The sequence below is a fragment of the Lepidothrix coronata genome, unplaced genomic scaffold (genome assembly GCF_001604755.1).
Source record: "Lepidothrix coronata isolate B3197 unplaced genomic scaffold, Lepidothrix_coronata-1.0 Scaffold253, whole genome shotgun sequence".
Classification (NCBI taxonomy): Eukaryota; Metazoa; Chordata; class Aves; order Passeriformes; family Pipridae; genus Lepidothrix; species Lepidothrix coronata.
The window spans coordinates 915849-932768 of NW_016690433.1; the positions used below are offsets into that span (position 1 = coordinate 915849).

Consider the following 16920-nt stretch of genomic DNA (forward strand, 5'->3'; position numbering starts at 1 on the left):
ACAGTATATTTTATTAAAAAAAAAAAAATCTAAGGGGTTTTGCTTGCTGTTTGTTTTTATCAATGTTAAAAGCAGCAAACCCCTAAAGCAGACATGGTCATAACAGGTATTCTTTACTGGTTCTGTTTTCTAAGAGTGTTATTGGCCTTCTTTTCTTTTAGTGAATGCTTTGAGTGATTTCCAATAACTTACAGTTTTTCATGTTTAGTTATAATGGTTCTGAAGGTATTTAATCCAATCTACATAAATATTTTAAACCATTTATGGTAACAAGTTTTTTTCATACAGGTACATGTATACACACACACATGCAATTTATAAGACTTGCATTACTAAACTATTTAGTAAGGTAACTTATTTTGAATTATTTTAGATTTATTTAGGTATTACAATTATTATGACTGATAATTTTGTTAGCATTATAATCACTAAAATTGTACACAGATAGAAACTGTTTCCTAAATATTACCTTTATAGAATTTTATAAAATATATATGCATTTATATTTATACACACATACAATACAGACAAATTTTATATATAAAATTATAAGGTATGTCCTTTGCTCCAGCTTTGTAGTTCTGGTATGTAAAACAGTTATGGAAAATACTACAGTGTAAAGTTGTAAAATAATATTTTTCCTACTTTATGATGCTGAGTTAGCATTCTGCTTGGCTATTATTATTCTATAAAAGAAATCTTTCAGGGCTCAAGACTCGAACATTCCAGATCAAAAAGTAATACACTTACAATGTGGAAAGAAGTACTTTGAACTAAAAGCATCCTCAATCCAAATTACACTGAAGAAAGGAATTTTAGCACATTCTATAGGCTGTTACTAATATTTAATTTGAAATCAAGTATATCCAGATTTATCAATGTCTGTAGGTTAATGTCTAGAGGCCGACACATGCACTTTGTTTGCCTTTCAGTTTAAAAATTCAGTACATCACTTAACTTTTTTCAATATGTGACTGAAAAGAAACCCAATCTTTCACATGGTAAGCATGCTAAGGCATGCTTAAAATATTTGAAACCCAGAAATTAGTTGTTTCATATAGTTCCCTTCATTTCCTACCCCCACCTACCCTATCAAACTGTGACTGAATGAAATGGATTCCTATTTAGAGTCTTACCTTTCGCTGCACAGAACCCATTCTTACAGACTTTGCATCAGCAGACTGGTACGTAAGCCATAGGCCTGTATCTACATGTTGTATAAAGCATATTGAATCTCCATACTTTATTTCAGGGGCTCCCATTCCATCCACCTCTTTTCTTGTCCCTATGTCCAGCTTTTCCTGAAGAAGACAAAAATGTATACATGAACAATAACTAACATGTTAATATTTGCATAAAACATTAAATACCAGGCATTTGTCCAAAATAGGACCTAAAAGAATATTTGAGATCCTTCTTTCAATTAATTATTAAAAAAAAGAGAAAAACTGCTAATTAAAGACACAGAGAGAGAAATCCCATCAACACAAAAACCTCACTTATTCATTTCACCTGCATAGAAAGAACTAGGATCATAATTGACAGTATGTCATTATTGAAACATAAAAGCTTACAAAACAACCCCAAATACTTTGACTCCCCTAGCTGAACCAGGCATTAACCTTCATAAGCTTTTTCTTGGGAATTTGGGATTTTTTTTCCAACCTGGAAAAGACGAGCACCATTCAACTGTCACTGAGAGATGGCCTTTAACCTATCACTGCCCAACAGCAGGCTCAGTATTTCCTGAGAAAAGCAATCCATTTCTGTGTGTTTGTGACTAGTCTGCAAACTAAGAATGGCATGACAGCAGTTGCTTCAGGAGAGGAAATGTAGTATTCCAAACAATACTATAGTTTGTGACGGTAATCGGAGGTGTTTCCCCAACACCTAGCTCTTCTAAGAACCAACTCCTTCCCCATAGACATCAGTTTATAAGACAAATAGCCCATGCATCCTGCTTCACAACAGATCATCCATGTCTCCAAAAACATATGGTTCAACTGACTGATATGCCCATTCCACCGTACATTCAATGTGGAACATAACCCCCTTAAGCAAATACAGCTTCAACATTCTCTGCTTCTCCTGATAGCAGTAGATGACAAGCATCTTCCTTCAGCTAATCAGAGTAATGTTACAAATAGTGAGACAAAAACTTCTACTTGTTCCATCTTTCTACAATCAGGAAAGAGTAGAAGAATAATTACACCATACACATGTGCCTTGGCAATGTGGGAAGGCAGTTTCACAGTAAAAGATGATGAAGATTAGTTTCTTTAAATGAACAGACAATGATCTCTAATTCATTAAAGCATTTTTAAAAGCATTTCTTAAATAAAGGGAGATGTCCTGTAATCAGATTTTCAGCCTACAATTATCAATGCATTCTGAAGCATTATGAAGTAAAATTTGTGATTACTTTTCATAACTTTAAGCTTTCAGATATAAAACATTCATCAATGCAGGTTTTTTTCGGATTGTTTCTGGATACAGATTTTGATTTTAATACCATGTAAATGGCTGATTCCTTAAGTGCTGAAATTCTTATTAAAATCTTGTCCATTTGATACATGCTTATAACTGATTTATTAGTAATCTGATGCCAATAACTGAGTTATTGTGTGCTTCTATTTCATTATTAATTCATTATTTTGTTCATAGCATTTCTCTAAGTGTTGCATTCAATTCTTTCAAAAGCTAGCACAAATAACCTGAATGTCACAGCAGTTGCAAATTGAAAAGCTACTTATAATATGACATTGCAAACAAATGATGATACAAGAAAAATTAAGTTAGGTCCCACTGTTGTATGAAGAAAAAGACAGCCTGATTTCAAGCTCTAGTCCTTCAAATTCTCTTCATAACTACAAGATAGTGTGAACCTGTGTGAATGTACTGTACTTTTACATTGTAAGATTTTTCTTTTTCAAGTCTCACAACTAATTTTTTAAGGTATGAATATAAGGATTCACAAATTTTCTCATAAAGCACTGTAAATAACATGAGGGATTATTTATTTAAAATCTTATTCCATACTTTGTTTAAAATTCACTGGCAGGAACAAGGGGGTTTTTGGTTTTTTTGTGGTTTTAGTTTTTTTTTCATATTGAAATCTTCATAGAATTAACATTAAATTTACTTAGCATAAAAATTGCAGTGCCAACAATTTGTCAAACAAGATCTCTGTTGTCAGCAAGGTAAGTACACTAACAGCTTTATGTGTAGACTTAGAGTCCAGATTGAATTCAATCCCATAATCTCTTTCCTGCAAAAAAATATAGTAGCCAGGAAAGCATAGTGTAAAAACTGGACTAAATATAAGATAGAAATGGAAGACTAGAGGATGATCTGGGGCAGCAGGTATTAGAGCATTCATTTGGGGACATTGAGATTTTTGGGGAAGTGAACAGGAACCACAAATTGTTTATAAAGGGGAAGATTTTAATGGAATGCTAGTTTTATGTCAATAAACAGTAGGTAGTACAGTAGAGAAAGTAGATATAATAAATCTATCTATTATCCACTGTAAAATACTGTTCACCAGTGAAAATTAGGATCTGAAAAACATCAGAAACCACCACGTCACCAATTAATAATTGCACATTGGTAGAGATATTACATTATGCTAGTTTCCAGCCTCCTACACACTTACCACATATGTAACCTGTCATTACTTAACCATCTGTTAATTCTTCCTACTGCATTTTTACACAGAAAACCTTAAGTTTTATTGCAGTCTACACCCATTCTAGACCCATTCTCAGACCATATACTTTTTCTAAACAAGGATCAAAAATCTTCATTTATTACACTGGAACAAACAAGTGGGTTTTGCAACAGTCTGTAATGCAAAGCAACAAGAGTAAATTGGAAATGAACAGATTTAATGAACAATATACCAGATTTTCTCCAGAAGGATCTGCTCTTTATAAATAGTTTGTATAGTTTGTGAACAATCTTCACACTTTTGTTGTGGGCTAAACGAACAAAATCATTTAAAATGGTTTCATCTTACTGTTGAAAAAATTATTCTATGAAGCCTCACCTTAAATGTGTTATTTCACTCTAATATTTCTGTTTAATTTCTTATAACATTCCAAAATGGATTCCCATGATTAAGGCCTGTCCTTTCAACTTTACCTCTTGTCATCCAACCCAACCTGTAACTTTAGTGGCATACTTTTAGTCAGGACTGATATTCTAAAAGATCTCACTGGTTGCAAGAAGCTAATTCATGACTGCTTTTTAAGCTGATATTAATATATATTCTATGACTTTGTTTTTTAAGAAAAAGTTGAAGACAAAAATATAAGCCATAAATTTTTATTTAAATTGATATATTTCTGTCCACTGGAAAATACTACAGACAGAAAAAGCGGACTAGGTACAAAATATATAAACAATTCTAAATTGGTAAAATTACCTTATTTCAGTGGGAGAGTGACATTAAACCAATGCTTTCTATTAAAATGAATCAATATTGAGCAAATGGAAGAGAGAAAAAAAAAATACTCAAAACTTGATCACTATAAACTCAAGTCTATAAAAGAGACATATGTTTGGGGGATAAATTGTAGATATCTGTGGACATCCTGTGCTGAGTGAAGCGAGACCACAAGAGCAAAAAAAAAGAAAAATATTTTTTGAATTTCAGATGCTTGAAAGGTTTCAGCTTTCTAGTTCTCTTCTGGCTTACTTTTTAAATGTAGTACTGGGAAGCTAATATGTTTAAGATGATGAGTCCTTGCAAATAATAAGGGTAAAACAATAATAAATTATAAGCCTTTACATTTGCATCTGAATCTTCAGACTTACAGGGGATACATTTTCAATATTTTCTCTGCAAACATTGAAAGCTGCTTTTTATTTAGGAATTGAAGTTATTATTTACTCACATGCTTGAAGGAACCTAGTCTTTAACACTTTCTTCTCCCTTATTTGTTTTTGCCTATTTAGAGCTAACTTACTCTTACACAAGAAGTGGGATCTTCATAATTCTTCTCACTTTTCTTCTACTTTTCAGGTAGTGGAAGGAAGAATTTTGACTGTGGCAAAATAAAAAAGACTGAAATTCCTATAAGAAATATCTAGCTCCTTGAAATACTTCCAGGTATTAATACTCTGTAGTCAATAAAGAAGGTTAGGGACTCCCTCTTATCCACAAATAATTTTTTGTGTGCTAACAGCACAAGGGAAAGGTTGAATGATTTTTTCATACATGCTCAGAGGCAAAGAGACCCTAAGTCTGCTTACCTTCTCTACAGAAACCTTCCTAGAACTGCTATAATTTTGAAATCTTTAACACTCTTTTCCAGAGAAGGAAGGTACCTGAAAATTTTTAATGCCTGTATCCTAATAAAGTGAAACATGACACTCCTATAAGAAGTCCAAAGCAGGAGACTGAATCACAGAATCGGTCAGGTTGGAAGGGACCACAGTGGGTCATCTGGTCCAACCTCCTCGCTCAAGCAGGGTCATCCTAGAGCACATGGCATACGATTGCATCCAGACTGGATTCATCCCCAGCAATGAAGTGCAAACCATATACTCCTCTCCTGTGGTACCTCTATAATTCCTGTCAAATAAGTCTTCAGTTAAAATGAATGTGGACATCCACAACATTTACTTCAAATACGATCTTCCAAACTTTCAATTTCTTTGAAAATCCATATTTAAGCATCAGTAAGATTGTATTTTTCATGTGCTGATTAGTTTATAGACCTCTCTGAGAATTCTCTCATGTTACTTCAAGAATTGATTACCATAACATGTTTCTACCTGCCCCAAAGGCTTTTATCTCTGCTGTGCTCTGCATAGAATAAGTTTGGTCACTAAAAACAACTAAACAAAATCTGCTAACCTTTTATTTTGAGCATGGTAGAACAAAACCATTTCAAAATATAAATTCTCAAAATAATTCAAATAAGCAATTTCAGGCTAAAAAAAAATAAAAAGAAGAAACTTCAAATACAACATTATCTAATCACCAAAACACATGTGCATATACTCCTCAGGAAAAAAGAGACAAACCACCTTATTCATATCAACAAAAGATATTCCATATTGCTAACAAGTCTTGCCTTCAAGTATTTTTTTGACTAAATAAAACATGTAACAGTAGAGTGTAGTATATTGTTCCTCTCTTTTTGGAATAACCCCTGCTGAAAACCCATCTTGAAAATCAGTGAATGGATTATTCTATCCCTCTTGCTTTAAAGTGTTGCGATCTAAAATAGCTGCAACAGGAAATCCCCAATGTAGCTGCACTGCATTGCCTTAAAATATTTAAGCCTTTTTATGACTTTTCTAATTGGTTTTAAAAAAGATACATTGTCTGCATGTCATAACAATCATCTGAAATACAGTCTTTGTTATCAGAATGCAAAAGTCTATATACCTGCTTTTGGGTGTCTATTCTTTTCTTATTTTCCCAAGCAGGCAACTAATTAAAAATACGTAGAGTAAATGCTACAGAAGAGCTATTGAGTAATTCTGTTTACTATTACTATATATTTTAGAAGATAATTTTTTATAACAACATAATTGTTGTTGGAAAATTCTTAGAGACACCATGCAACAGGTGAAAAGTATGAGAAATCAAAGGACATTAAAGAATTTATCTTATTATCATTATACTTAATACTATACTACAAAAAAAGTACTGTTTTAAACTTTAAATGCTTATTGAAGGTGTCAAAATGAAAAGTCAAACTGTGGTAACTTCAGATTAGACCACAACATAGTATCTGCTGAAAGACATCCTGAATTTCAAATTTAAATTCAGTAACCCACAATATTACAAATTTTTCCTATGACAGCCAAGAGATCTAAGCAGTGAAGAACCAGAGAAGTTAATCAGAAAAACAAATTAGAACTGAGTAAACTGTTCCAAAGTGGGTGAGCAGGACAAAAAATCCCCAACTAACAAAAAAATACACAAAAAAAACCCTAACCCAAAACAAAACAAACAAATAAACAAAAAAAACAAAGAAAAAAAAAAACAAACAAAAATCCAAGCAATCAACCAAACAAAATAAACCAACACACCACAAACAGACAGACAGGTAGCAATACACAAAGAAAGTATTCATAAAAGAAGCATTCTAGATATTGATTATACTGAGTTTGGGATTTTTTTAAACAGTGAAAAGTAGAAGGCTCCAGTAATCAATGCAATCACAACAAACAGAAAATATCTAAATGTTGTTTTCCAAAGAGACTGAAATTAGTACTAGTTATACTAATGCTGCACTGATTCCATACCTTGGAAGACCGAAAACAGAATGCTGTAGATTTTACATCTGCCTTCTCTTTGTCCGTAAGAAGAAGACTCTTGTCATCCAGAAGACTTAAATATTTTCCTGTCGTTATATGTCTTAGTCTGAATGGCTGTCCCCATCTAATGTGGCTGCCACTCCACCTAAGAGAGTTCATAGAAAACATTTAGTTACAAAAAAAAAAAAGGAAGATTTTAACTACTGGCAAAAATATTTTAAAGTACATTATATTTTCAACTACTTGGTGAAAAGATAAAATTCTAAATGTTGGAGTATCAGCAAGAAAATGGCTATTTTGTGGCTATAAAACTATTCTAATAAATAATCTTAACATCCTAATCTCTTCCTTTGCACAGTCTGCTTTCGTTCAGACTGAATTCCTCATGAGCAACAGTACAGACCGCCTACGGAAAAGGCGGCTTATGCTGTACACAAAGAGCTTAGATCTGCCAGTTCTCTCTCCAATACTTCATCTACCAGCAGCTGGGTTTGTTCACTCTCCCAGAGTCCTCATCTTCTAGCAGTCAGCACACTTTAAGCACACTTAAAATAGTGTGCAAAAATAAAATGGATAAACAAATAAATAAAGAAACTTCCTAAAATAAATAAGAAAACTTATTAAGCCAAGAATGGCCCAGATTCTTCATATAGGAGGAAATAAAGGAAGAAAGGCAAAGCTTGTCTAAGCTCTCCAACAATTACTCTAAATACAGATCACAGGTTTCTGACTTCTTGCCTTAAACTGAAAATTCAGCCCTTCTGTACTTCCTGATTAATTCCTGAAGACAAACTTGTGTAGGGGTTACTAAGGAGTATGTATTTCACAAAGGCTTTTCAGAAGGCTTCTCAAATATTCCTTAGATTGGAAAATGGTCACAGCTAGGATGTTTTCCTGGGTCTTCACAAAACTTTCTTCAGTCTTATATCTTCAAAAGTTTGTATTTCAGATGTATGTGGCATGCTACTCTTTAGAGAGGAAATTATACTCTTATTTTGTGTTTGCAAAATACCCATCATAATGGAATTATGACATAATGTCACAGTTCTGATGTGCTTTTGCAAATACTAGAAATTCTCTATGCTTACTGTGGCTTTAAAAAAATAACAAGTTTTTATGTATATGTTTTGTATATATTTATGTGCAAGTCTGCAAATCCCTTAATTAGCACTTTAGCAGGTTTACGTCATTTTTGTTTTCTATGACATATAGATGTAGCAGATTAGAGCACTTACCTATTCAATAACAATACCCGGTTGTTTAAATGTGTTTTCTTAAGAGCTGGTTTTCCAAAGTATGAAAAACCAATCTGGCAGACATTTTCAAAGTCCGTGAGTTTTTAAAATGCTTCTATTTTGTAACAAGATTTATTACATTTCAGTGATTAAACTTCTACACCTTTTTAGTTACTGATTCTAAAGAGGCCAGAAGAATGAAAAGGTTTTCACCCTCAACTATTTTCTTTTTTAGACTAGAGCCTCTTCTGTTTAAGTTGAGGGAGCTCTGAGGAAGAAGGAAATACGGAAGTTTTATATCTTAGAAACACATTTTCCTTTTTCTGTCTTCTGCACAGCAAAGTTGGTATACTCCACAAAAGGACATCTAAATCCAGTGTTCTAGTGTTAACTTCTGTTCTCAAGTCAGTAAAATGTCAGATCATGAATCTCAGCTATTGTGTTGCTGAGTCTGGTAAAATACATGAGTTCTGCACCTTACATATTACTCATGCTGGGGAGTTGCCTTTTCTCTTGTTCGATTCAATTTTCCCTTGGACCCAAGAGCTACGGACCATAAGAAAAAAAAAAAAGAAAGAAAGAAAAAAGTAGTGCAATTGAGCCATGCCCCTAATTCATCCCTGCAGGATAGAAAAATAGCAACCATGTGCACTTACGTGTAAAGCCCCTTGAGCAGAAAGAATCTTGTGAAGCCATTTCTGACTACTAAAAACATTTTTCTGCAATGTGAGAATATGATCCCTGTCGCCTTTTGAGAAAGAAAGCAATGCTGAGTAATAGTATGTGGCATTCTATGGCACAGAATCTGCACAGGTACATTGCCCAGGCAATTTTTATGGGACTTCTCCACTAAAGAACAGAGTGGAGGAAAAATGGTTCCTTTAGAATCATATAATTTTAGCACAATATTATATCTGCAGTCATTCTGGGAAGGACTACAGCTTATTGAGAACTTCAGGCATGCATATACTAAGCTACAAATTGAAGCATTTGCATGAATGGTAATGGACTGCAATTCAACAATGAATGTATATAGCTATTACAATATTATACAGGAAATAGGTTGGTGAGTGACTTGCAGGAGAGAGCATTATTCTTGGGATTTTATTTGTTTGGGTTTTTTTCCTGATAAGAAAATCTTGAAAAGAAAGATTACCACTGCCTTTGTTATAGTTGTTTTGATAGATCTTACAATTTCTTTCTGTCATATATGTTCAAATGTTTACCTTTCAAAAGTTTGTATAAAATGTGTATTAAAGTGAGATATATCATGGTTGTAACAGATGTTTCTTGAATCTCCAGACTGGTCCAGTACTACTGCTTATTAGGGAATTACACACCATGAGGAAAATAAAAAGCCAGAGATCCTTCCACAGTTTCATTGTTGTCACTGTCTCAAAGTCTATTTTAGTCCAAAGGAAAAATCTCACTGCCCTATCACTGACATTTAACGTCATCCTATTAATAAAATGCACACACAGAAAACAGCATCATTAGAGTGTAACCTTTTCATAAGATGTCCTGATTCAATCTCTAAAATTCAATCATTTATTAGTCTCTAGAAACTGTATCACAAGCACATATTGTAACACTATTTAGGTGCAATTTTACACTGCAATTACCTTAACAAACAAGGCACAATTCCTTACTATCACTCCAACACTTCCAACAATGCATGATAGCATTTTTTTTTGTAAATTTTTTACTTCCCAGTGCCTTAAGCAAGTTGGGGGAAAGGGTGTCACACATGAACTTTTTTTTAAAAAATCAGTCCCGTTTATGTATGTATGTGTTAAAAAAATAAATGGTGAATTCAGTGACAGCTATAACAACATCAAAAAATAATCAAAACACACACATACTCTACAGGAAGTTATTTAATTTTAGTGAAAGTGATATAGAGTATTTTTTAAAGCTTATTTTAGTCTTACTAGTCTGGATTTATCATTATCATTCTGATTTTGTAGGATCACTCTTACAATACAAAAAGTGTCTTGCCAAAGGTACTTCTTTTCTGAGATGGATTTTACTTACGCAACTCTTAGAGTCTCTAGTCGCCAAAGGGAACGAGCATGAATGGACACAGCACCACCTTCATAATGGACAGTTCTGAAAACCAAGCAAAGCCACAGACTAAATGCTCAGCAGAATTCATCATATGCGTTTGTTCATTTAATCACATCTCTCATTTTAAGACTGTCAAACAATTACTGCATTTGTCAGATTCAAAGGTTATTAGATTCAAAACCCACCCATCAATTAAACCTTCAGATTTAGTTACTCAAATTTTGTTTTAATTGTCTTTAGCATCCATTATTGTGACATTCATAACAGCAAAGTTTATACAGTGTTTGCTTAGACATTTTTCTTAGTGTTTTAAGGATAGAAAATCCAGGGAGGGGGGAGGGGGAAATAATATCAATAGCCTGATAATTAGAACATTTCTAGATTCTAACATAAATATAAATAATTATAAAGATTTGTGATCACTGCATACATCTCCTAAGAAAGGTAGTGTTTTCTCAGAACTTATACTATTAAAATAACTGCAACTTATTACATTGAATTATGAAAACTTACTCAATTAGCACTTTTATTTTATTATCATAACACCTAAAGTCTTACAACCCCACTGATACAGATGTTAACAGCTTCCTGATTACAAATTTTTATATGGAATGACCTCTCTAGTTCTAGTTCCTGCATATACCCAAAAATCTAAATGTCTCTAGAAAACAGTCAATTAAGTCTAAAAAAGGTGAAGGGTCTTTCCTCCATTATTCTACACACAGACAAGTGATCTATATTGGATGCACAAAAGGGCTGAGACTTATGGTCAAGAAAAGCCCTCAGTATATAACCTGATTTGTCTTAAAAGTAAACATTAAGGAAAGTTAGCATTGCCATTCTAAATGTAGGGAGCCATTCTTTGGATTGCTTCCTGTCTGCGTCTGTATTTCCACTCTATGGCCTTTCCTTTGGGAAAATGAATACAGGAGTCACTTATGCAAAGGAGTGCTGTCACTATGCTTATCAGATCAAGCACATCAGGGAACACTGCCAAAGAATGGTCTAGTTTTATGAATCCTGGAAGAGCTTATGGCTTGAGTAAATATTGCAATCTTCAGCCAAGATCAGGCACTGCCAAAAATAGCTAGAGGCATAACTTTAGGGAATATTAATAATGAAATGGCAGGCATTCCCCAATCTTTGTTAGAAGCAATTTTTTGAGGACTACAAATTTGGAATCAAGTACATAGTACTTACTAGGCTTTAGCTTCCAAAATCCTCCTGTAGATATAATATAGAGGGACTGAATGCTTAGCACAGAGGAAAACCCAGCATTGAAAGAGATAGTTCAAAACCAAAAGAAATAGTGAGTTAGAATATGCTTCTTAGTACTATTAAGCATACATGAAACTACAGATGAGCTAAAATCATCTTGGAATATGGTAAAAAGTATTATGGAAATAAACACTTCCAGACACTGCAAAAGAATGAAAACAAATTATATAGGAGAAAAAATTAGTCAAAACCCAAAATAAATACATCTCACTACAATTACAGCACCACTCATACTGTACATTCATGACCCAGCTATAAATGGAAAGTGTGGCGGATGCTCCATGTAGCAAGAAGAGGCTATGGGTTCATATATAAATATGTAAAAAAATTCTCCCCTTGACCTTATATCCACTGTTTTCTCCAACCATTACCTTAGCCATTTGCTGAAATGGTTGTGGTACTAGGAGCAGCTGACAGGTATTGGCAATTTGAACGAAATTCAAAGGCCATCTTATTTTTTATTGAAATTTACCTTCATTAGTATAGTAAAATGCAATTGCTAAACAACCTTTCATTAAGCTGCTTCTCTGTTCAGACACTCTCTCTGCTCTTCAGGTACTTGTTCAAATTTTTCTTCTGCAAGTAACAGACTGAGACTGGCTTTATGTTGTAACATCTCAACAATAACAGATCAGATGTCACCCTGGTCAGGTTTTTTGGGTTGGGACTGGGAGGGTGTGGGCTGTTTGTTTGGGCAGCTTGTGTGGGGGTATTGTTGTTGGGCTTCTTTTCAAAGCTGAAACGTTCTGATTACATCCTGGCATATTTCACTGTGAACCTCACTCACAAAAATGCATTGGGAATTCTTGTACTTGCATATTGCATAATACAAAATTTAACAATTTTATTCAGCAGTATTCAAGTCATTAATTGTATGAAAGATCAGGTTGAAGCAAAGGTTTAAATTCACAAAAATGTTTCATTTTTAAGTTGGTAATTTTTTACTTTGCAGGGATGAAGTTCTTTCTCACAGTGGAAACACAGAAACTTTCACCAGTTTCTCAGTCTGATTATTCTTTTAGAACTAGTTTTGGATTACACACAGCAATGGGTAAGTGTAACATTAAACACCTAAAAAACCTCCCATCGTGAACTTAAAAGAATGGCTTCTCATGGGTGAAGTAGTCTTCTTTTATGTGACTATCCATCCATTATTTCCTTTCTCTGTTCCTTTAAGAGGGAACTATCAGTCTTGGAAACATGAGGTGAGATGAGAAAATGGAAAAGAAATAGAAGAGAAGAAATCCTAAAGAAAAACATGTGATTTTTTTACCAGAGGAAATAAAAAGGATTCTAGGATTGTCTCTTACTTCCATATGAACGGACAGGTACAGCAACAACAGAGGGAGTAAAGGCTGAAAGACAGTAATAGCACCTTGGGGACAAAAGCCAAAAAGGTAGCAGCAAAGCCTCAGCAAAAGAATAGGTGACAGCAATCTGGAGAGGGACTGAGAAAAAGCTGGTGACTGCAGGGCTAGGGATCAAGGATCCCTACTGGGAAGCAAAAGGAGAAACCTGTAGACTGGAGTCAAGGATGGAGCAACAAGACTTTGTAAGGACGGGAAAGAAGATACATGCTACAAAAAACAAGTTAGCACAGAGCATCAGAATCGGGTGTTAAGCTCTTGTGTTTTTAGCTAGATATTGTCTTTGTTACGGAAAACATGGTAAAGAAAAGGTGGTTTTGAATAAAAGATTTCTTTAGTGAAGGGTAAGTCACTTGGCCTTTACCATAACAGCACGTATACTAACCATTGCCCCAGAGCAGATGAATAAATTCATAACCTAGACCATCTCAAAAGTCTTTCTGCTAAGGAACTGAAAGTTCATTTTTAGCTCCTTTCCTTCAAATAAATGTAGTAAACTGCTCCGAGATTGCTTAAACCAACTTCCTTAGTACTTGTTATATATACCATTCGATAGGACACACCTCATTTCTTTTTATACACTTCTGATGGCAGTTCAGTGTTGGAAAGGAAGGATGATTCATTACATTTGAATCCTCCCTGAAGCTGACACTGGTAAGCCATATCAGATACTGGTACTACTAGGTCAAGTGAAACTGCTTTTTATGACATGAAATTAGTGACAAAAATTCTCTGACTCTCGAGGAGTTACAAGCTATTTGCATTCATAGGATGGGAAAAAAAAATTGAGTTACAATGTGCAAAGAAGATGTACATTTGCCAAACAGTAGAGAAAACCCCCACATTACAAAACCTAATGATGAAATTATAAGTCATGTAAATGCACAAGGAAAGTGCAAATAACAGCAGAAAAAGTGAGGATAACAAGAAGCTAAAATGAGTGTTCATCTTCCTCAAAGCTTGAGATAACTTGTATCTTCAGAGCCATACACATAAGACTAATTCTTGATGGGTTTCTTCTATTCTTTCCAAAACACTTCATCCACATATTCTACATGTATAGATTAAGGGTATTAACCACTTTTATTTCAAAATAAAATACCTATAAGTAATTCAGAACCTTTGAGACTTTTCAGTCAATCTTTATTATGAACCTTATAGTTAGGTTGGTGTAATGAAGTAATTTTTTGGTCTGACCTATGACGGTAGGTTAATCATCCTTTTCCTGACTACGTCATTCTCCTATTTAATTCTCCTTAATACAAACTAGCACTGGGATGGGCCCTGAGGAGAAGCCATATGAGGAGTGGCTGATGTCACTTGGTCTGTTCAGTCTGGAGAAGAGGAAACTGAGGGGAGACCTCATTGAAGTCTACAACTTCCTCATGATGGGAAGAAGAGGGGGCAACACTGATCTCTTCTCTGTGGTGACCAGTGAAAATACCCAAGGGAATGGCCTGAAATTGCATCAAAGCAGGTTTAGGTTGGATATTAGAAAGAGGTTCTTCACCCAGAGGTGGCTGGGTACTGGAACAGACTCCCCAGGGAAGTGGTCACAGCACAAAGCCTGACAGAGCTCAAGAAGCATTTGGATGATGCTCTTGGGCCCATGGTGTGACTCTTGGGGATGTTCCCGTGTGGGGATAAGGGTTGGACTCAATGATCCTTGTGGGTCGGTCCCTTCCAATGGAGAAAACTCTGGGATTCTGTGATTTGCCTCACAGCGCCCGGCCCGAGGGTGCAGCACCAGGGACAGCGCCATGGCCCTGGCAGGACCAGCCGCCTGGGAACCGATCCTGCTCTCCTTGGCTTGCTCCTGGCACTCTCCTCCAGCTCTCTGAGAGGAGATGCACAGGCAAAGTGAGGGTAAACATCAAAAAGAAAGCTCGATATTTGAATCTATCATCTCCAACTACAACAATAAATTAATTATATAGGTTTAAAATAGACTATCACGTATCAAACCCCCTGGAGAACCATTATTGAATTCATATTCTTATTAAAGTATTGTTCAGCAGAGAGAGAGCAATCACTTCAGTGAAATTCATTGACTAAAAATGGGCATTAAATGAGGTTAAAATAAATTACATTAAATGACAGTGTTTTGATACTGCCGAAGTAGTCTTGGTTGAAGAACTTGTAAATCCTAAATTCCATAGCAAGAAAATAATGGAGTAAATCTCAGTAGCTTGGAATGAATCAGGGTGCCATAAAGAACAATGGTGTACCTGAATTACATAAAAATTAATAAATCCAAATAAGATGTAAAAGTTCAAGTGAAAGAAATTGTTCCACTCCTCTCAATGACAGGCAAAGCTGTTCTGGTTTTAGTTTGAAAAACCAGTCATTTAAGACCATCACTATTCAAGGCTCAGGGTGTGGGGGAAAGGTTATTGATTTATGCTGGGTGAAAACTTTCTGAGTTCACATTTCAATCATAAATAATCCTCCACACATGCCAGATCCCAGACTTTCTGGGGTATGACAGACCTCATTAGTTCATAATGCCATAACAAAGACTGTTGGAAGAGAATAGCATGGAAACTGAACAGAAGCGGAGATTGGCTAAGTCATAATGATTTTGACCTTCATCATTTTAAAAGCCTGTCCATCTCTGAGACTAACACGAAACGTTCAATGCCATTTCCAAAAGCCTTAACGCAATACGTTTCACCCAAAGAAAGTCTCAAAGGCAAGAATGACAAAACTGTTTCTGAAATTAGGCTTCACTTATACATTCCCTCGTGAAGGCCTATTCCAACCCAAATGATACTTTGAAAAGCCAGGAGCACTTTTCTCTCTCACACAGGTAATTGCTTTCTGCAACAATATATTTCTGAAGGGTCCAAATTGCACTGCAGTCATCACTTTGAAATACATATTGCAAATCAAAATGCAAAGTAGTTGCAATGGGAAAATTCATGGTTCCCTTCTAGACTGGGAGCTGAATATCAAAGCCCAACTCCTGTGTAGTATTTCAGTTCTAAAAGAATATGAAAGATGGTGGTATAATAAAAAGTAAGCATCACAAACCAATTAGAAAAAAAACTCATATTTTTTTTACATACTTCTACTACTATCTGCTATTACCTTTTTCAAGGAGAGTTCTAAGAAAAAAAATGAAATAACAAAGAAAAAACAACAACACACAGAAACAAAATAAGTCCTCCAAAACCAGAAAGCAATAAAAAACTCTACAGTCATGCCTGAATTAATAACCAGCTGACATTTCTACAGGAAAATAAAAATGACACACATAATACAGCAGTGGCAATATTGTAAAATAATTCCACTTAATTGACATATATAAAAAAGGGGGAGCTGTTGACTGATTGAATTGCGATGAATTTATTATGAACACTTTTATTTATTTTTTTTAATTAAAAGAATGAAACAATGGAAAACAATTTCACAGAACAACTTCAATGTACACCTGCTCTAACTATCAACTTCCATCACAATTAGAATAAATTTATTCATTCCTTTGATATTATAAATTCAAATGTGAAGACTCGATACTATAATTGCCAAATAACAGGGTTAAAAAAAAAAGTGTCACAATTTCAACAAGAAAAGATTTCAAAGGAAAGCAAAGACTATTCCAAAGTACCTGTAATACAAAAAGGGATTTAAATCTTCGGCTGGATAAACACATAGAATCCTCCACCCAAAAAAGAAGTATTAAAAATTATTTA

General features: G+C 34.6%; 1 protein-coding gene across 1 annotated transcript in view; it reads right to left on the bottom strand.

Annotated features, from left to right (window-relative positions):
- The window catches only part of RYR2 (ryanodine receptor 2), a gene marked incomplete at its 5' end in the record, with an annotated part of 247650 nt that overhangs the window by 188301 nt on the left and 42429 nt on the right, over window positions 1–16920 (bottom strand). Inside the window, 3 exons of the mRNA XM_017835267.1 lie at window positions 1137–1301; window positions 7267–7423; window positions 10548–10622. Coding sequence (XP_017690756.1) covers window positions 1137–1301; window positions 7267–7423; window positions 10548–10622 — 397 coding nt within the window. The remainder of the gene's footprint in view (window positions 1–1136; window positions 1302–7266; window positions 7424–10547; window positions 10623–16920) is intronic.